The sequence below is a fragment of the Myotis daubentonii genome, chromosome 1, assembly GCF_963259705.1.
Source record: "Myotis daubentonii chromosome 1, mMyoDau2.1, whole genome shotgun sequence".
Classification (NCBI taxonomy): domain Eukaryota; kingdom Metazoa; phylum Chordata; class Mammalia; order Chiroptera; family Vespertilionidae; genus Myotis; species Myotis daubentonii.
In genome coordinates this window covers 95,091,414-95,114,297 of record NC_081840.1, presented here as the reverse complement: position 1 = coordinate 95,114,297, position 22,884 = coordinate 95,091,414, and the positions used below count along the sequence as shown (strand labels likewise).

Genomic DNA, 22,884 nt, shown 5'->3' with positions numbered 1-22,884 from the left:
GAGCATGGACTATCTTTTCATCTTTATACCCCATGCGTCTGACATAAGAGTTTGTATTCAGTGAATACTATGAAGCTGTTAGGGAAGATATTTCTTGGTTCATCAGTCTAGCTTAAGTACCCTCTCCCCTCTCATGAGCCCATACTGTTCTCTGCATAGCTCTATTAGTGCACTTACAACACTGTATTCGAATTAGCACTAGATATGGACCACTTTGTATACTTTGTACCACTTCTCCTAAACATGCCTGACACATAGGCCTCACAAAAACGTCAAATGATAAATAAGATTTCTATCCAGAAAGCAAGAGAATCACTAATAAAGGCTAGCTTCTTTTGCTGTAAGAGCGGAAAAGATCCACTGAACCAAGAAAACCAGTCAGACAGGAAGGACTCTGGTTTTCAGCAATGTGACGTTCATCCATACTACCACAATTAGTAAATATTTTCCCCAGCAAAAAGTAAATATTAAGGATTCAATGTTATAAATAAAAAGTAGATAATAAAAATCAAGCTTTGCTAGCATCTCTATTACATTTTTATTTAATTAAATATATTGGGTAACATTGGTTAATAAGAACATGTTTCAATTAATACATTTTTATATGCAGTGTCTCATTTAACCTTATCAGTAGGAGCCAAAGAGGAGGAAGAATTTTCTCAATGTTACTATAAAATTTGAACTTGGAATAACTATTATATGGTTAATATGATATAAACTTAAAGAGAATTTGGAAATCAATTCTATTTCATGGCCTTCACATTAATATTTTCGTTTAGGAGAAATAAATTCTCATGTTTCTTCATTTTTAAATATTATTGGCAGAGAACTCAGGCTTACAACTGGATTCTAAAAAAATAAGATACCTAGAGAAAATGACACAATCAAGACTTTTGTAACAGCAACACTGATGTAATGACAGTGTATGCCCAGGGATTCCTAAACCAGAGCTCTCTTGAACACTAATACCAAACCGGCAAAAGGCTATCAGCAAACTGCATGAATATTACCAATAAGCATAATAACTTAATTGATTAATAAACTTGATGCTCATTTAACCATTCTAATTAACTTATGAAATAACTTCTCTCACAAGGTAATTTTTTAGACTTATATTTTATATTTTTTAATTTTAAAATTTAATTATATATGTTGTTTATAATTTACTAGAGGCCCGGTGCACAAAATTTGTGCACTGGTGTGGGGAAGATCCCCCAGCCCGGCCTGCGCCCTCAGGGGAATGTCCCTGCAGGGAGCAGGCCCAAGTCATCAGTCAGACATTCTTAGCGCCGCCTCGGAGGCCGGAGAGGCTCCTGCCACCGCCGCTGTGCTCGCCAGCCATGAGCCTGGCTTCTGGCTGAGTGCACTCTCCCTGTGGGAGAGCACTGACGACCAGGGGGCAGCTCCTGCGTTGAGCATCTGCCCCCTGGTGGTCAGTGCCTGCCATAGCAACTGGTCATTCTGCCATTCAGTTGATTTGCATATTAGCCTTTTATTATATAGGATGTGCTTATGGCACACCAACCTAACATAATAGTATTAAGAGTACCTGCTCATTTGTATCATTTATCAAAGTTATTTTTGGTTAGAACTTGTATGCATATGTGCATAACCCATGAACACAGATAATAGTGTGGTAAAGGCCTGGGGCGGGGGCAGGCAAGAAGGGGTTAATGGGGAGGGGGGGAGGGATATCTACATCTATAATAATTTCAACATTAAAGATTTTTTTTAAAGTTATCTTTGGTTAAACTTAATCCCCATTCACAATATTGTTAACTCACTAAGAGCCAAGCGAGAAAAATACCAACGGCTTTCCAGAAATGGCAGCTCATATGTATAGGATGTTCTAGTTAAGGTAGAAAAGTTTATGTTTTTATGACAGAGCAAGCAGGGACTGGTCAACATTTTTAACCCCTGAAGTAAATCAACAACCTCAAGCTCTTGTTAGGATTCTCAAACCCTTACCAAAAGTACACTGGTCCTCAAGTGAGATTCTGGAGATCTGAAAAGAAATCTTCCACATGTTTCCAATAGGGTACATGCCATTTCAATATGGTGATGGGAAAAGTCTGATAGAAGCATCTGTAATAATAATAATGATGAAAAACCACAAAGACAATACTTCAAGCCTATTAGAGAAAAAAAACATTATATTTCTAATGTGTGTAACAATTTTAAAAATGTCAGTATAAAAAACAAAAGCTAGTCTTTTAGTTTAACAGTCCTCATCAATAGACATCTTTTGTGTTTTGCCATAAAAATCTTTTCTAAAAGCTTCAATATATTTAATGTTTTTCGTTTTAGGTAAGGGAGTCCCTTGAGTCTGGCGCCTTAGACCACCCGGCCATCCTGACACCGCTCGTTTTAGATAGATATATGGAAATTAATATCAAAGCCCTTTCTAAATGTATTATTAAATGTCACATATTTAAACACATCACATATATAGCTTACATTCTCTAAATTATTTTGTTTTGGTTTAAATAGCATTTATTTTTAATATTCTGACTACAAAAGACTTATTGTATAAAATTTATAAACACAACACATTACCACAACATTTTGGTAGTATTTATTCTCCCAATCTTTTTCTATGCATATTTTCTAAACCAAATAGATTCAGACATATCACATCATTTGATATCTTGGTTGTTTTGACTAACATGAATATTTTTCCATGTAAATTCTGATTCTACTGGGTATAGTGCCAAATACATCAAAACTGTTAATTGTGCTATTCAATTCTGTATATACTAGAGGCCCGGTGCACAAAAATTTGTGCACTCGGGGGGAAGGGGGGGTCTCTCAGCCCGGCCTGTGCCCTCTCGCAGTCTGGGACCCCTCAGGGGATGACCACCTACTGGCTTAGGTCCGCTCCCTGGGGTACTGGGCCTAAGATGGCAATCAGACATCCCTCTGGCAGTCCGGCAGCCCTCAGGGGATGTCCACTTGCCAGTGGGGAGCAGGCCTAAACTGCAGTGGGACATCGTTAGCGCTGCTGAGGAGGCAGGAGAGGATCCCACCACCACCGCTGAACTGGCAGCCATCAGCCTGGCTTGTGGCTGAGCAGAGCTCCTCCCATGTGAGAGCACCCTGACCACCAGAGGGCAACTTCTGCATTGAGCGTCTGCCCCCTGGTGGTCAGTGTGTGTCATAGTGACCAGTCATTCCCAGTCCTTCTGCTGTTAGGGTCAGTTTGCATATTACCTGTTTACTATATAGGATAGAGGCCTGGTGTATGGGTGGTGGCTGGCTGGTTTGCCCTGAAAGGTGTCCAGGATCAGGGTGGGGGTCCCGCTGGGGTGCCTGGCCAGCCTGGGTGAGTGATGGGTGTTTGCAGGCTGGTCACACCCCTTTTAGGGTGGGGGTCCCCACTGGGGTACCTGGCCAGCCTGGGTGAGGGGCTGAGGTCTGTTTTCAGGCTGGCCAAGCCCCCTGGCGATGGAAGATCCCAGCCTCTCCTTTTTTTCTTTATTCTGGTATTTATTTACTTTCTATAATTGAAACTTTGTTGCCTTCAGTGGAGCCCCGAGCCGGCTGTGGGAAGCTTGGCTTCCTCCATCACTGGAGCAACCAAGCCTTCTTCTGCTCACTCCAGCTCATTGGCTGCCAACCACCATCTTGGTTGGGTTAATTTGCATATAGTCACTCTGATTGGCTGGTGGGCTTGGCTTAAGGCATAGCGAAGGTATGGTCAATTTGCATGTTTGTCTTTTATTAGATTAGATTTCTTTTGCCAATTGTTTCTTTATATACTTTGAAGCTACATTATTAGATGTATACTTATTCAGGAAGTAACAATTTCGTGTTAAAATGACCTTTTCATCACTATCAACTAACCTTCTTTATTAGTTTTTTTAAAAATATGTTTTTATTGATTTTAGAGCAGAAGGAAAGGGGCGGGGGTAAGAGAGAAACACTGATGTAATTGGCTGCCTCCTGCTCCCCCCTACTGGGGATCGAGCCCACAACTGAGCATGTCCACGATGGGAAATCAAACTAGTGACCTTTTGGTACATGGGACAACACTCAGCTAACTGAGCCACACAGGCCAGGGCCAACTAACCTTCTTTATTTCTAATACAGCTTCATCCCTTAAAGCAGGGGTTCTCAAACTATGGTCCGCAGGCCACATGCAAATACAAACATTGTATTTGTTCCCATTTTTTTTTTTTTTTACTTCAAAATAAGATATGTGCAGTGTACATAGGAATTTGTTCATAGTGTTTTTTTAACACATTGTTTGCGGGTAGTTTTTATCATGCGCTAATAGGAGGCGCGGGCCATTTTTGCTAATTTTTTGCACAAATGGCAACGTTCAGTAAAATTACGATAACTTTAGTTTTACATATTTTTTCAATGAAACTTTTTGTGATTTACTATAAAATGTGTACTGAATTATTTTTCTTAGAATCACACTGAATGCGTGGCGAGGCAGAGAATTGTGTGAAGGGATGACTCTACGCAGTTGAATAGATTACCGTTATACCTGGAAGTACATACATAATTCACCATTGTATGTGTTAGAGACCCAAATTTTGTCCTTTGGAATTCGTATATCTGCATGTTAGCATCCCTTTAGAGCAATAAAAAAGTATAAAAATAAACGTATTTATACATTACCCGCATTCTACCGCTAGTCTATAAAAAACATATTAATACGTGTCCCGCGCTCTACTACCAGTCAACATAAAACGTATAAATATGTTTCCCGCATACAATGTGTTAAACTATAGTCCGGCCCTCCAATGGTCTGAGGGACAGTGAACTGGCCCCGTTTAAAAAGTCTGAGGACCCCTGCCTTAAAGGCTACTTTGTCTGATAATAATGAAACCAGGTGTCTTTTTAAAAAGTGCTTCCATGGTATATTTCCCCCATCTTTCTACCTTAGTCTTTCTGATTTTTATAAAGGGGTGGGCAAAATAGGTTTACCGTTATACAAATAAATAATACAATAATAAATAAATAATACAAAAAAACCCGCTCTTTCTCATATTCTAACTGTAAACCTACTTTTGCCCAACCTTCTATTTAAGAGTATGTCTCTTATAGGTAGCATATAGTGGTGGTGGTGTATTGTTGTTGTTTTTTAAGCAAATGCCTTTTTATATATATATATTTTTTTTTATTGATTTCAGACAGGAAGGGAGAGGGAGAGATAGAAGCATCAATGATGTGAGAGAATCACTGATCACCTGGCACCTGAACGCCCCACAACGGGAATCGAGCCCGCAACCAGGACATGTACCCTGACCAGGAATCAAACAGTGACCTTCTGGTTCATAGGTCAACCACTGAGCCAAACCGGATGGGCTATTATTTGTTTTCTATTTTGCTCACCTGTTTAACGTTCCTTTTTACCCCCTTCTTGCCTTCCTTTGTATAAATCAAATATTTCTTAATTATTTCACTTTTTCTAGCATCTGTAACAAAAACTTTAAATTTGTCTATTAAAAATAATTCAAATAATTCAGCACTAACCTTTAAACAATGCAGTGTATCATTTTTTGTGAACATCTTAAATTTAGTTAGTTCTCCGATAAAACGAACAGTTTTGTTCTTTGTTTCAATATTGATCTGGTCCTTTTTTCGTACCTACAAATTAAAAGAGATACTGCTTAGCTAATTAACACTTTGAAATCTCTGGTAAGAACTGTTATTTTAACGAGACTGAACTCACTCTAAATATTTTAAGTAAATTTGGTATAATTTCCTGCTATATTCAAATTGTTTTACATTAAGGCAAAATAAGCTCTGTATAACACCAGTGCCAGGATGTGCTTTGCAAAAACAGTTCCATAGTCAAATAATGCATTTTATAAGGCTAAAAGGATCACAAAATAAGAAATCTGTTTAACTTAATTAAATGTTTCTCAAATTTATTTGGCAACATAAATCCCCCTTTTGAAATGTTAACAATGACTAGTTAAGATTCCATTATATTAATATCATAAGGAACACACTTTAGGAGATGCTGCTTTATAAACAATGAACACCAAAAGCTCATTTAAGCAAAAATATTATTAAGGCTCAGTTACTGTATTATAGTGACAAACTATATATTGCATTTTTGATTATAAATTCATTATAATGAAATTTCCAATATAATAACTATTCTCTTTTATCAGCAGTCACAGCCATATATTAAAGTTCAAGTCCTTTGCAAATATAACCTCCTACTTAGGCACACATTTGAAGAAATACTGAATATGACAAAATCCTATTACAGCAATACAGTGTGAACAGACACCTCAAGATAAATGTAATTGGATTTAACCTCAGAATTATATTTTCATCAGAAAACCAAACCTAGTTTGGTTTCTGGTTTCTAGTTTCTAATACTAAACAAAATTATACTGAATAAAATGGACTGTTTTAGCTTTGCAATTTAGAAAAGAGTACAGCCTTCATAAAGACCCTTTAACAAATACATCAGATCAAATTATTAATTTTTCTTACTTTGTGAACTCCTAGGATAGATTACAAATGTGGATCCTGAGCAAGATTTGCTGGGTTTAAATCCAAGTTCCATAATTTACTAGCTGTTATTCAAATTCTATGCCTCAATTTCCTCATTTGTATAATGGAAATAATAAAAATAACATGCCTAGTAGGGGTGTTGTGAGTCTTAAGTGAATTGGTACATGCACAGCACACGCAAAAGTACTTACAAAGACCAAGAAGAGTCCAATAACTATTAGCTACTATTAATTTTATCTATATTTGTATATTTTTATCACTAATACATGGACATTAAATGTTTACTGAGTAAACAAATAAATAAAAATGCTTAATGTTTGTGCATATATTGCAGAAATGAAAGAACAAAATATCTATGGTCAGAACATCTCAGCCTTTATGGTCACTCTATGCCATTTTTTGAGGGTATATGATCTTAGACAATTCACATAAACCCTCTGAACCCGTTGGTTCACTTGGTAAAATAGGGATAAAAATAAGGATGACGATGATGATGGTGGCAGTAATGATAACTACACTTCACTTGATAATAAGCAAGTAATATACAGGACAAAAGATTATACAACCTTTAAAATGTATAAGAAGTGTTTTAAATGACACTGTAAAATGTTTCTGCGTGAGAAATAAAGAATGGAAAATTGTACATACAATATAAATTCATCCATGAAAAACTACGGAGAAATAAAGGTAAAGAAAATATACTAAAATATTACTGGGATTCGCTTTTAAGTGATGAAATTATGTGGTTTTTCTGCCTTCTTTCTACTTTATATGTTTATATTTTCTAATCATGAACACTGAGCATGTGTTTATTTTAGAGTTAAAACAATATAGAAATAAAAAAAGTGTAAAAAAGCATTTCAAAAATGATACACCGATATTTATGGGGAGTAGGGCTGGGAAATACATATATGTTTTTAAAAATCTCCTTGGGTGATTCTGGATGCGAAAGCTCTTAACAACTGCAGTGGAGTATCATACAATTTTAAGTATTACTGAGCATTACAGCTTTCAAAACATGTAACAGTGTATTTTCCACAATTACTCTTAAACATTATTGAGGTTAAGGAGATACAATCTCACTAACATAACAAAATTATAGAATTTTTAAATGAAGTATTAGAAGTCAATGATCTCATTCCCTCATTTTCAGATGAAAAAAAAGGCTTTTCAAAAGACTGTCACTTATAAAAAAAGACTAACTCATTCTGAATCCTCATTCAGTATTTTCCAGTCTCATTTGTTGACTCCTTTAGATCAAAAGGTATGTCAAAACACTTCTGCAAAAGTACGTACAGATGAATTAACAACGTTTAATTTTTATATATACTTTAATGTCGCATAAAATTTTACTTATATAATTAATCATCTTTAGCAAAAATGGTGCTTACAGCTTATTTATTGACAGCTAAAACTGAGATTGAGTAACTAAATTCATATGCAATATTAATAAAAACTCTTCAGATATGTCAACATATAAAAAGAATTTCCAAGGCCTATCATTCATTATTCCCCTATAGAAAGAATACTCGCACCCTTAAACGTCATCTTAAGTAGACATACTTTCTATTCACCATAACTTGCTCATTTTGTTTTATATAAACTTTATTTTTATAATCACTCAAGTAATTTTTTGGAAAATCTGCTATAGGCTAAACACTAAGTAGGCACTAAATCTATAAGTACATTTTCCTTTTAAAAAAACATTTATTCTGTGGACCACTAATCTACAAAGTAAGATAGGCAAGACTCTTGATCTACTAGGGCAGGGGTGGGCAAACTTTTTGACTCAAGGGCCACAATGGGTTCTTAAACTGGACTGGAGGGCCGGAACAAAAGCATGGATGGAGTGTTTGTGTGAACTAATATAAATTAAAAGTAAACATCATTACATAAAAGGGTACGGTCTTTTTTTCAATAGTTTTATTCATTTCAAACGGGCCGGATCCGGCCCGCGGGCTGTAGTTTGCCCACGGCTGTACTAGGGTATGGGGTATTAGAACTTCTATTTATGTTTTTGTTTTGATATAATAATTTTCAGTGTACTTTTATATGATTTAGAAAGTACATAAAATATTTGGTACAATTGTAAAGGCATACTAATTTATAAATAAATAGGCCTATATTGGAATATGTGGTTAACTTATTTTACCGAGAGGCTTACTCAAAAAGCTAAGAGAACACTAATTTTAAAAATGTCAATCAGTTACAAACAACAGTGTGGTGATTACAGGGGTGGAGGTGGAATAGGGTATAGGGGAGATTAATGGTGATGGGAAAAAATTTAAATTTTAAAAAAATGTCAATCAGTGAGGCTGATATGTTTATTTTTATGTAAAAGTTGTCCCCTCGTTATCAAAGAAGTAGACTCTGCTAAAAATTTAGAGAATTAGAAAAGAAAAAATATTTCTCACTATTCAAAGACGGTCACTGCTAACATACTGATAATACATTTTAATGTAACTGTAAGTTTATTATGTGTAAGATTTTATAGCTTGCTTTTTCCCCCCTAAAAGTGCTTTCTCTATGAGATGAAAACTTTTTGGTAAATACCACTTTCAATGGCTCTATATCATTTTCTTAATCCATTGTTTGGCTTTTGTGTTATTTTCTGTTTTCTTTTTCCTATTACAATTCATAATGTGAATACAGCGTTGGGGGTATATAGAATTTTTAGGACAGATTCCCAGAGTTGTCCAATGTATGAATGCCTTTCAGGATTTTGAAACATATTGCCAAATTCATTCTCCAAATTTCAATCATAGTATATGTGAATGGTTTCATTTCTACTAGTCAAATTAGCAAATCTGTTGTTTTAACTAGAATACTAGAATTTCTTTGACTACTATATGTTTTTCATACAGTTTTGCTAACCACCTTTATTTCTCAGGTGAGTTTCTTAAGCTAGGTCAAATAAAATCAGATGTGATAATAGGATGGAGCTAGGTAGAAGGCAGAGATTTGGACACCTGGTTTAAAAGCTATTATCATATTTCAAGCTCTGGAAAATAAAAAGCAGTGGCAGTGAGTATGAAAAGGAGACCATAAATTTGAGGGGGTGTTTTAGAAAATAGTATCAACGGAATTTGGTGACCACTAGCTCCTAAATGTCAGAGGGGCAAAACAGAGGTATTTCTCTTAGTGATCAGATAAAATATATCACAAATTTACAGGGAGAATATAGAAGTTGATATAAGGAAGAGAAGGATAAAGACATTTTTTAGAAGAAATTAATGAGTTTATGAACATATTTAGCTAGACGTACATGAGAACTTACTAAGCACCAGGAGAGAGGTTCTGGCAAGAGATATGTATTGGAGGTTGCTGGGAAATAGATGTTAACTGAACCCCAGGTAAAATGTGTTCCGTCAAAAAGGAGGGTGAAGGAAGAAAGTCTGGGGAACACCAACACATAAACTCAGCTGGAAAAAAGAGCAAAGGACATTGAGAATGGTAGTCATAAGTAAGAACTAGGAGAAAGTGGTGGCAGAGAAGAATTATTATTATAATGATATCTATGCCCCGGCACTGTGGGATCAACTTTATATGCATTATCTCATTTAATCCATAAAAAACAATGTTTTTAAAGATACAACTATTATCCCCATTTAATAGGCAAGGAAACTGGGGTTTCAAACACTTAAGTAACTTGGCCAAAGTTACAACACTAGCAAGTGGTAGAGCCAGAATGACAGTTTCCTAAAAAGCAGAAGAGTCCAGCAGTTTAGAATTTGCAGAGATATTGACTAACATAAGGCAATTAGGAAGACACTGGTGGTCTCTGCCAGGGTGCTATGATAGAACAAAGGATAAATGTCAGTAGAAGAGCCAAGTATACTTTAAACAACTTGAACAAGAAGGAAATGAAAGAGTATGGGGGGAGGGGATTGTTTGAGATAAGTTTAGTTGTTGCTATTATTTTATTTTCATTTAAGGATATTAGTGTTAAGCATATTTATAGCCTAATAAAAAGTCATTGGCAAAGTGTGCAGATTTGGGGATAGGGAACAAACAGATCTTGGAAAAAGTAGGTGTTTCTTCTCTCCTCCCTTCACCCCCAAGAGGAGTGGTTACCAAAGTATATTCCTAACACTGATATTCTTCTAGTAACAAAAAAATGCCAGTTCCTTAAACTCTCTTCCCAATTTTTAAAGGTGAGAGGGAAAGCATACATGAATAGAATTTTCTTAATTTTAAGTTTCTCACCAAAAGCACTAATTATGCTTGGTGTAGCATTTTAATTTTGAATTTAGTTAAGGGTGTATGCATATAACTCAATAAAATACAATCTTACTATCTGCTAATAAAAGTTTCATATTTGTATGATGAGATTAAATATATCAACAAGAATATCATGAATTCTGATGTATCTGTCCCTGAACTAGCAGCATTTATCAAAGCGTGTTCTCTGAGCGACTACCTATTTAACCCCCTCCAGAAGGGTCACAATGCACATTACCCTATCAAAGCTTTCAGACTTCTTATAATAAAACAAAAATAAAATAATTTTACTTTCTTGATCTCAGTGCTTCCAAACTTCTTTAAACATAGAAACGTGCCATTACTTAATACTATGAAAATCTCAAATATACTTTAGCAGAAGCGGCCCAGAAAAATCTTAACTACAAATATCATATTAACAGATTAACACCTAGAACAAGAAGCCCATCACTAACACTCCTTCCTCTGAACTCAAGGTAATGACTCTCAAAGAGTCATTTGGCAATTAAACATGCAATTCCTTATAATATCAAATATATTTAGGGTTTACATTTTTATTTCTCTCTTGCTTCCGTGAGTGCTTAATCTTACTATCTGCTTAATCTCCCCAACTACAGGTAAGATTCCTGACCTCGGGAATTGTTCTCTAAGTGCTCAGCAATAGTGAATTGTGTAAAGCAAGTGCAATAAAAAGTGCATACTGCGCATAGCAAACATTTATTTGCATTCCAAGTAACTCACTATAAAGCTAAATTTTGTAAACACAATTTTTCCATTGGCTAACAACATAAACACTTGAATTTCACGTCTTTTCAAAACCTACCAATGCTCACTTTCAGTCACCCCTAACATATCATTTTACTCTTTTCAGGACTATATTTGTAACTTTATCACCTCCACAAGATGACTAGGTAATATGGGTTTTGAAGAACCACTAACTGGCAGTCTGTTAAGATTCCTGGGACCAGAAAGGGAAGGAAGGTGTCTGCTAACAGGTCCCTAGTACTTTACCAGGGTACTTTTTAAAGAATTCACCAAGGTAAAGATTCTTAAGGCAAGAATCAATAAAAACATGGGCTACAACAGTATTCACTGAAATCACATCCTCTGTGGAACCTCATATGCCCCAAATATTTGAACCCCCAATACCTAAACAGGCATCGTATAGGCACTGTGCCCTGACTGGTAATGGCCAATCCTATGTTTCTTCTGGGAACACCAATGAGGCCTGCTGGCTCCCTCTTTACTTTACAAAATCAAAAAGGGCAGTACCTACAATGGAGAAATAAGAAAGCAGCAGCAGCTCAACCCCAAATTGTAATATCACTTAATCATTTCAGGATTGTTGAGTAAATTTATATTTAAAAAATTCAGACTTAGATTCTGAATTGTTAGGCCACTATCAGATTTCAAAAATATGCTTACCAATAATAAATCATATTCTTAAACTAAAGAATCCTCACTCAACTTTTAAGTATATGTATCTATGTAAATTATAAAATAAATGCTTAAATACATACATGAAATCTGAAATCCCCCCTCAGCATGGAACAAAGATCCTCTGCTACATCAGACATGCAGGGATGCAATGTAGCAACCAATCTTGCATAAAATGGTAGCAAATCCAACCTGCAAAAGTTATATGTGATATGTGTAAAAAGAAAGACAGAAGAAATAATTCATTAAAAAATTTAAACTTCCTCAGATATATTCACAAATTAATGGTTAAAAAACTAATAATCATACAGACATTCTTATTTATTGCCATCATAATGAAGTACACAGAAATTCAATTTGCTTTGTGAAAGCTTATTAACAATATGGTATTTTCCACCCAGTGCTTTAATCACATATTTGCAATTTTACTTAGTATGCAATTTTGATAGAATATCAAGTGAAGAAAATACTTAGGCTAAATTTTTAATCACATAATTACTAAGTAAACAAAGTTAAACTAAATAGTGCCAAGCAGAATCCTTTTAAACCATTTTCTTTACTTATCCACTGATAAGTTATTTGGAAACCTCAATGTCTAAAGTAAAAGTGTAACCAATAATCCAAAAGGCATCTAAGGGTCAAAATCATATCACAACCCACATACTAACTTACGCATTTTAATCACTATAGAACCCTCTCAGATTCTCATGCAGTGCCTATTTACTCTTACTTTAGACAATAAATGGCAAATATGTGATTACCAGTGCTGCCACCCCATTTTATTATCTGAGCACTTTCTCATCAAACTTGGATGCAGCTCCAGAATCCTGCTTAACACAACATTCCAGGCAACTACTACCAATCAAAATCAACACATCAGCTAAAATTTACTTTTCATTCCTGCCATAGACATTATTTTATAAAACTTGATTTTCCAATGAATCAACATTCACCAGATTAGACACTGAAAATGAGAAGCAACGAGAAACTAATCCTATATAATAAAGGCCTAATATGCTAAGTGCCCATTCAGCTGTTCAACCAATCAAAGTGTAATATGCTAATGATATGCTAAGGCTGCTCAACCGCTTGCTATGACATGCACTGACCACCAGGGGGCAGACGCACCGACTGGTAGGTTAGCTTGCTGCTGGGGTCTGGCCGATTGGGACTGAGCAAAACAGGCTGGACACACCCTGGAGCCCTCCTCCCAATGGTCCCTCCCTGGCCAACCTCCCTCTTCTCTCCCCAGCTCTAATCATGCACCGGTGGAGTCCTCCAGCCTGGCCTGTGCTCTCTCACAATCCGGGACTCCCTGGGGGATGTCAGAGAGCCGGTTTCAGCCCAATTCTGCAGGCTAGGCCGAGGGACCCCAATGGTGCATGAATTCATGTACTGGGCTGGGCCTCTAGTAAATAAATAAATAATTAGATAAACAAACAGCTGCACTGACAGCAGCAAGTAATGGGAGCTGACAGTGAAGGAAGCTAAAAACTATAAAAATTCAACAAAAGAGCCCCAAAATGACAACAGCTTAAAGCCACTTAGACCACAAACAAATAATCCTATGTTGTAATTATCCTGGAATCTATCACTATAGAATACTACATGAAAATGGTTTGATCATCAAAGAAAAGTCTGAATAACATGAAAAGCTTAGAATTAGATCTCGAAAACTCCCAGCATGGACAGATGAAGCCTTAGCTGGAAGGGACATAGTGAAGGAAGAAAGACTGCATATAAAATTTGAAAGGTGAATACTCTGGTTTCTCTTCATATCGCATAGCTCTTTTGCCTTTTCCTAAAGATTTCTGTGGGGAGGAATAGTTAAAAAAAAATTTGGGGGGGGAGATGGGGTCAAGAAAAGGAAAGTGTTCAAATTAATGCCTAAAAGCCTCAAAAACTTTATATTTCTTTTACCATTATAATTTATTTTAAAAATTAACATTTATTTAATTCTTACTGATCTGCCAGGTCCTGTCTTAGGCATCTAACATACATTATTTAACTTGTTCATTCTATGAGGTTGACATTATTAATTACTATTTCAGAAGGGAACAGGTGTTGAAAGAAGTAAACAACATGGTGACTTTGTAGTAGGTAACTCAAAGTTAAATACATCATAAGAAACAATGAAAAATACAATCCACTATGTAAAAATCTGAATCAAAACATCTTTTTAAATATATTTTATTCATTTTTTTACAGAGAGGAAGGGAGAGGGATAGACAGTTAGAAACATTGATGACAGAGAAACATCGATCAGCTGCCTCCTGCACACTCCTACTGGAGATGTGCCCACAACCAAGGTACATGCCATTGACCGGAATTGAACCTGGGATCCTTGAGTCCGCAGGCTGACCCTCTATCCACTGAGCCAAACCGGTTAGGGCTGAATCAAAACATTTAATGGTGAATTCTATTTAAAATGTTTTCTAAAAATTATTTTAAAAGTTTTATCAATTTATGAGGTCACATAAGTACTATTTGAGAGATTTATAACCCAAGTCTCCCAACTCCTAGCACATTGCTCTTGTCACACAAAATGCACACATGTGGGTCACATTACTCCTTGATATTACAGAAATGAGATATTATTATAAGATACTCTCATAAATATGTAATCATTTTCTGAATGCCTACTGCTCCTGCTGCAAAAAAAAAAAGCCTGAGGCAAACATTTACTTTTCTTGAATAAAGAGAATCATACTAATACCAAATTTACTTTCTAAATTTTCAAACTTTAGTGAGAATACCGTATTTTAACATATTCTATCTGTTAGAATATTAGGTTTTACTTTTTTTCTTTTTCACATAATCAATTGCCAAATACAAATACAGGACTTTAAATGTATGCTTAGGTTCATTGCTTCCAACTGCCACAACTACAGGTAAGAAAAATTAAAATGACTTAAAGTCATGGGATAACAAAGAGTAATGCACTAGGAGTTAGGAGACTTAATTTCTAAATCTCTCAAATAGTACTTCTGTGACCTCATAAACTGATCTGACTTCATCTACTATTGTCTCCTGCTCACTGCTCTCACCAGCCCCTCACTAATTCTCAACACAGCAGGCAAGCCCTTACCTCGGAGTCTTCACAGTGGCTGTTCTCAGTTAGCTGCAGTACAGCTGTAATTCCCCAAATATCTGTTCATGCTGCTTACTCACCTAGGAAGCAAGTCAGCCCTAATAACACCTCCTCATTGAGACCCATTGTGAATGCTCCCTTGAAACTGCAAATCCACCCAACCCAATCCCAGTACCCTGCACTGCTTTTCAAAAATAAAACTTATCACCTTCTAACATCCTATCTAATAAAAGAGAAACATGGTAATTGGCGTACGACCGCTACCCTTCCCATTGGCTAATCAGGGCAATATGCAAATTAACTGCCAGCCAAGATGGCGGCCGGCAACCAGGCAGCTTGAAACTAACATGAGGCTTGCTTGCTTCAGTGACGGAGGACTCCAACGTTCCCCGTCTGCCGCTGCAGGCCTCTGAGCTGCAACTCTAAGCAACTATGTAACAAATATAGAAGCTAAACAAAACCCCAGAAACCTACTTTAGTCCGCTAGGCTTCAGCCAGCAGGATCGCAACATTGTAAGCAAAGGCCAGAAACCTACTTTCAGCAGCGGAGGCCTAAGAGCCGGAGCCAAGCCTCAAAGCTAAAGCTGGCCCAGAATAAAAAAAAGAAAAGGAAAAAAGGAGCGGTTGGGAGCTTCAGTCACCCCCAGCCTAAAAACAGCCCTCAGCCACTCACCCAGACTGGCCAGGCACCCCAGTGGGGACCCCCACCCTGAAGGGTGTGTGACCAGCTGAAAACAGCCATCATCCCCTCACCCAGGCTGGCCAGGCACCCCAGTGGGGACCCCCACCCTGATCCAGGACACCCTTCAGGGCAAACCAGCCGGCACCCACCCGTGCACCAGGCCTCTATCCTATATAGTAAAAGGGTAATATGCCTCCCAGCACCAGGATCAGCGGAGCTGAGAGGCCTCCCGGCACTGGGATCAGAGTGACAGGGGGCAGCACCCAAACCCCCTAATCGCCCTGCGGCTCTCTGTGTGACACGGGTGGGGCCACAACCTCCCTATCTACCCTGCTCTGTTCGTGACAGGGGAAGGCACCCCAACCCCCTGATCAGCCCTGCTCTGTGCCTGATAGGGGGGGGCTCCCCAGCCCCCTGATCGCCCTGCGGCTCTGTGTGTGACAGGGTGCGGCACCCCAACGCCCTGATTGGCCCTGCTCTGTGTGTGACAGGGTGCAGCGCCCCAACCACCCCCCCCCCATGGGCCCTGCTGTGTGTGTGACGGGGTAGAGCCATAACCTCCCCATCGGCCCTGCCCTGAGTGTGACAGTGGTGGCGCCCCAACCCCCTGATCGGCCCTGCTCTGTGGGTGATAGAGGGTGGCGCCCCAACCCCCTGATGGGCCCTGCTCTGTGCGTGACAGGGGGCAGCACCCCAACCCCCTGATTGGCCCTGCTCTATGCGTGACAGGGTACAGAGCCCCAACGCCCCTGATGAGCCCTGCTCTGTGAGTGACAGGGAGCAGTGCCCCAACCCCGACTGGCCCTGCTCTGTGCGTGACAGGGGGTGGCGCCGCAACCTCCCCATCGACCTTGCCTTGAGTGTGACAGGGGATGGTGCCCCAACCCTCCAATCGGCCCTACCCTGAGCGTGACTGAGGGTGGAATCACAACCTCCCGATCGCCCTGCTCTGTGCATGACAGGGGGTGGCGCCCCAACTCCCCAATCGGCCCTGCTCTGAGCCCGACCAGGGGCTGTACCTAGGGATTGGGCCTGCCCTCTACCACCCAGGAGCAGGCCTAAGCCAGCAGGTCGTTATCTCCCGAGGGGTCCCAGACTGCAAGAGGGCACAGGCCGGGCTGAGGGACCCCCCTCCCCGCTGAGTGCACAAATTTTTGTGCACCAGGCCTCTAGTTTATATATATAAAAGCCTAAGCAACCGTTCAACCGGTACCTATGACACGCACTGACCTGTGGGGACAGACGCTCAACACACAGGCATGAAAACATGGAACAGACTGATGAATCTCAAAGGGAAAGGCGGGGAGAGGGGGCAGGAAGAGATTAACCAAAGATCTTATATACATACTAGAGGCCCAGTACATGGATTCATATACCGGTGGGGTCCCTCAGCCTGGCCTGCGGGGATCCGGCCGAACCCATACACTGGGCCTCCAACATCCCCTGAGGGGTCCCAGATTTCGAGAGGGCACAGACCAGGCCAAGGGACCCCACTGGCACACAGGGCCTGTAGTATTACATAATTTACTTACTTGTAAAGTTTATTGTTATCTTGTTTGTCACCCTTCCCCATTAGAATGTAAGCTCCATGGGAGACAGTTTATCAGCTCTCAAAACAGTGCCTAGATCAGTGATGGCGAACCTTTTGAGCTCGGCATGTCAGCATTTTGAAAAACCCTAACTTAACTCTGGTGCCGTGTCACACATAGAAATTTTTTGATATTTGCAACCATAGTAAAACAAAGACTTATGTTTTTGATATTTATTTTATATATTTAAATGCCATTTAACAAAGAAAAATCAACCAAAAAAATGAGTTCGCGTGTCACCTCTGACACGCATGTCATAGGTTCGCCATCACTGGCCTAGATCATAGTAGGTGCTTAATAGCCACTTGTTAGATAAATGAATGTCTCTGGTATCTCACAATTAAGTGTACTGTTAACTTTAGTCTATTCTTCACTATATTATAAAACATCATCCTATTTTTATAAGAATATTAAACTTGATCAAGTTTCATATGTTATCAAATAAAAGTTCATTTATCAAATACCTTTTATGCAATTAATGAAATAATCATAGGCCCTGACCAAGTAGCTCAGTTGGTTAGAGTGTGTGTCATCCTGATATGCCAAAGTTGCAAGTTCAATCCCTGGTCAGAGCACATACAAGAATCAACCAATAAATCAATAAATCAGTGCAACAACAAACTGATGTTTCTCTCTCTCAAAATCAATACCAAAAAAAATTTTTTAATAGAATAGTCATACAGTTCTCACTACTAATATTATATATATTAATAGGTTTCCTATTTAAATATCTTTTCATTCCTAAGGTCAATCCTCTTTGATCATTCTAGATTATATATATATATACACACACACACACACTTATTGACTTTAATCCTCATGTGAGGATATGTTTTCATTTGTTTTAGAGAGAAAAGAGAAAAAATTGATGTGAGAGAAATATTGACTGCCTCCCGTATGCACTTGATCCAGGATCAAACCCACAAGCTAGGTATATGCCCTGACCTGGAATTGAAACTGCAACCTGTTGGTGTACAGATGATGATCTCACCAACTGAGCCACCGGGTCAAGGCTAGATTTTTATTTTTAATATACTATTAAATATGATGTTAGTGGTTTACTTAGGATTTGTATAACAAAATTCAAAACTGAGATTGGTCAATACTTTTAACTTCCTGGCTCTTTTTTTGTTATAAATTTTGCCTGTTTCTTCCTATTATAATATGACATGTTTTCTTTTTCATGCTCTGGAATGAACAATATAGCAGAAAAGTTACTTGTTCATAAAGGCTAAAAAACAAATCAATAAAGCTATCTAGTCTTAATCTATTCAAGACAAAATTAACAGATAATTTTGTACATTTTCCCCCATGATGACTTGTCTATTTTGTCTTGGATTATTCTAAAAATGTTGCATTTATTCCAAACAATTATCTGTTTCACTAAGATTTTCAAGTTGTTTTTAAGTATTTCCAGCATATCATCTGGCTCATTTCATAAACTTTTTAATGTTCTTTTATGCTTTCTAAATGCTTCTCTATTTAGATTTTTTGAAGAACTAGCTCAAGTTTTTAAATTTTAAAGTTAATTTTAATCGTGGTTGTCTTTTCAATGTATTTTTCAATAAAATTTCAGATTATAACTTAGCATCAATTTTTTTTTACCTAGGCCATTTCCTTTTTCTTCTTTTCCTGGACAAGACACTTATAATTTGCTTCATTTTTCCTTTTTCCAATTAGCTGAATCAACTTCAAAGTTTTTTCCCAGCCCCCAAAGAAAGGTAGGTATAGCTATTTATTTTAAAGTAAAGCAGTCTGTGCTATCCCTTCAGGCTCCCTAACAACACAGATAAGTGGTTTCAGCTTCAGAAGGGATTTAAAACATAGTTTAAAGATTTCCTAGAAGATCTGAATTCTTTCAAGCCTTTCCAGCTAGTTAGTAATCCTGTGTTTTATTTCTATTGGAATTGGCTACATGGAAGTTCCATTCTCTCAGAATCCTCTACCCCCTATTAAACTCAACAAGTTCTCAAACTAACAAGTTCCTAACATCCCTCTTTTTCCATTACACTTTGTAAAAGATAGTTGTAATAGATAGTTGAAACTAAATGTCATCCTGCCCTATTTAAATTTTCAACTTTTATGATTCTTCATTCATTACTTCACAAAATAAAACCCCTAATACCATAAATATTTTGTTAATGTTAGTCCTGCACAAGTGTGCTTTTCTGTCTTTTCTACAAATGAGCCTGAAAGAAAATGGAGTGCCAAATTCTTTATTGAGCACATTAAAGTTATATAAACATAAATAGAACATTTTAATCAACTTAAAGAGCAAATTTCTGTTAAAATTTAAGCTAGATATATTATTTGACTTTTCTAAAAGTCAATTAGAAAGTAACCTTACATCCTTTCTTTGAAAATTGAATTTTAGAATCTTCTAAATGACAGATAATTATTTTTAACAAGAGTTAATGAGTGAATCTTTTAAAAGAATGTTTTTCCTTATACAATAATAAAGCCTTACTTATACTTTCAAGGTCTCCTGAATCATACATTTAACTATCCTCCTAGCAGTTAATGATCATCAAGTTAGTAAACATCCAGTCAAGTAATAGTACAAGTAATAACAAGAATATAGAAGCAAACACACACGTTACTGAGAGGGGAAAAGGCATTCTTAAAGGTTTTTATCTCATAAACAGTTTTCTAAAAGAAATTTCCCTCGTTTTTTCTTTTTAAAATCTAAAGAATTTCCCTGGCTGGGTGTTGCTCAGTAGGTTGGGCTCTGTGTGTGCAATAAAAGTTTGCCGGTTTGATTCCCAGTCAGGGCATATGCCTGGTTTTCAAGCTCTATCTTCAATAGGGGGCATGCAGGAAGCAGCTTATCCAGTCTTAATTTCACATCAATATTTCTCTCTCCATCTCTCTCCCTTTTTCTCTCTCTAAGAGAGAGAGAGAGAGAGAGAGAGAGAGAGAGAGAGAAAGAGAAAGAAATCAAATCAACACAATCTAAAGAATTTAACTGTTGAAAATTATGAATTTTATGTGTTCAAAATGTCTGGAAAAAATAAGAGACAACACTGTTACCAGTCAATTAGAAAACACTAAAACAGATGATGATTCAAAAAACATAAAATATAACATACAAAAGACTGGGGTCATTTACTCTGAAATCAACATCCAAATTCTGAGACTTTTCCAGAATGTTGATGTTCCCAGAGCAACAGCGCCATCAAGTGACATAACATACTAATAGATTTCCCACAAACTCAGTTTTTTCGTATTTCCGAACTGAACAAGAGGACGGGGAGGAGGTTCAATTAGAATGTCTCTCAGAAAAACTTCAGCAAAATGGCTTTGCAGACGCTGCCGCCCTGGAGCCGCCCATGACCAACTATGGTGAGCCCCACCGTGTTCTTCCACATCGCGGCAAAGGTGAGCCCTTGGGCGGAGTCTCCTTCCAGCTGTTTGCAGACAAAGTTCCAAAGACGGCAGCAAACTTCTGTGCTCTGAGCACTGGGGAGAAGGGACTTGGTTATAAAGGTTCCTGCTTTCACAGAATTATCCCAGGATTTATGTGCCAGGGTGGTGACTTCACACGCCACAATGGCACAGGCGGCAAGTCCATCTATGGCAGCAGTTCTCAACCTTCCTAATGCTGCGACCCTTTAATACAGTTCCTCATGTTGTGGTGACCCCCAACCATAAAATTATTTTCGTTGCTACTTCATAACTGTAATTTCGCTGCTGTTATGAATCGTAATGTAAATATCTGATATGCAGGATGTATTTTCGTTACAACAAATTGAACATAATTAAAGCATAGTGATTAATCACAAAAACAATATGTAATTATATATGTGTTTTCCGATGGTCTTAGGCGACCCCTGTGAAAGGGTCGTTCGAGCCCCAAAGGGGTCACGACCCACAAGTTGGCGACCCACAGGTTGAGAACCCCTGAATTCTATGGGGAGAAATTTGAGGATGAGAACTTCATCCTGAAACATACAGGTCCTGGCATCTTGTCCATGGCAAATGCTGGACCTAACACAAACGGTTCTCAGTTTTTTATCTGCACTGCCAAGACTGAGTGGATGGATGGCAAGCATGTGGTCTTCGGCCAGGTGAAAGAAGGCATGGATATTGTGACAGCCATGGAGCGCTTGGGTCCAGTAATGGCAAGACCAACAAGAAGATCACCATTGCTGACTGTGGACACTCTAATAAATGTGACTTGTGTTTTATCTTAAAAACAAACAAACAAACAAAAAACTCCAGCAAACTCTCCTTAAAAAAGCTGTATCAGGAAAAGTTGTTTAAGAATCAAGGGAAGCATTCCACCTCTGAAGAGTATTCTGTTTATATTAATCTAAAGAAAGTCTGAACATCCATCTGCTAAAATCTGGTTAAAGCTATATGACTTCAAAGTAACTAAACCAATAACCAGGTTCACCTATATTTAAAACAAGGAACTAAGAGATTCTTAGGTACTTTCTCTGATTCTGATTGACTTTCTACTCAGAAGTTCATTTAGGTGAGGGAGCGTTTCTGAGGTGCTAGGAGTGGTTCTAATCTTTATACATTTATAATATAAACACTTCTGTGAAATTTCAATTATGTGTGTGTATAAATTAACTATAAAATAATATCCAATTAAGGGAAATTCTAGATTTCACTTCTGTGGAGTCCTTCAAATTAATAGGCTAAGAAATAAAATGCCAGCCTTATGAGATTATTTTAACCACTATTTTTTTTTTAATTCTAGAGAGGGAGGAAGGGAGAGAGGGACAAGAGGGAGGGATTGAGGGAAGGAGGGAGGGAGAGAGAGAAAGAGACAGACAGATAGACAGACACTGATGTGAGAAAGAAACATTGATCTACTGCCTCACGTACATGCCCCAAGTGGGAATCAAACCTGAAATCTAGGTATGTGCCCTGACCAGAAATTGAACTCACAGCCCATCATTGCACAGAACGACACTCCAACCAAGTGAACCACACCAGCCACGGCTAACCGCTATTTCTTTAATGAAGGAAGAACACAATTGAAAGTTAAAACCTTTAAGAATTGTAAAGATGGATTAAATCAAATTTTAAAACTTGTAATTGATACCAAGAAAGTAACAGATAACTCATAAAATGGGAGAAAATATTTGCAAATTATGTCTGATAAGGGACATGTACAAAATATAAAGAACTCATAACTAAAAAAGACAACATAACTAAAAAGGGGGGCAAAGGATTTAAAGACATTTCTCCAATTAAGATGACCACTGAGCACATGAAAAGATGCCCAAAATCATTAGCCACTAGTGAAATGCAAATCAAAACCATAATGAGATGCCACTTCACACATACTAGGATTGCTATAAGCTAAAAGAGACAACAAGCAGTGGTGAAAAATTGGAATCCTCAATCATAGCTTTTGGTAATGTAAA

At 37.8% G+C, this 22,884-nt stretch overlaps 1 protein-coding gene and 1 pseudogene across 9 annotated transcripts in view; one reads left to right on the top strand and one right to left on the bottom strand.

Annotated features, from left to right (window-relative positions):
* UPF2 (UPF2 regulator of nonsense mediated mRNA decay) overlaps positions 1 to 22,884 on the bottom strand; it is a 124,358-nt gene that overhangs the window by 40,929 nt on the left and 60,545 nt on the right. For 8 of the 9 annotated variants that reach the window (XM_059711433.1, XM_059711442.1, XM_059711461.1 and 5 more), the window contains exons 9-11: positions 12,225 to 12,333; positions 5,485 to 5,598; positions 1,969 to 2,085 (exon numbers count right to left, since the gene is read on the bottom strand). In XM_059711433.1, the coding sequence (XP_059567416.1) occupies positions 1,969 to 2,085; positions 5,485 to 5,598; positions 12,225 to 12,333 (340 nt within the window). The remainder of the gene's footprint in view (positions 1 to 1,968; positions 2,086 to 5,484; positions 5,599 to 12,224; positions 12,334 to 22,884) is intronic. The other variant, XM_059711451.1, reaches the window with a different exon arrangement.
* Positions 13,905 to 13,972, top strand: LOC132223356 (U5 spliceosomal RNA; annotated as a pseudogene).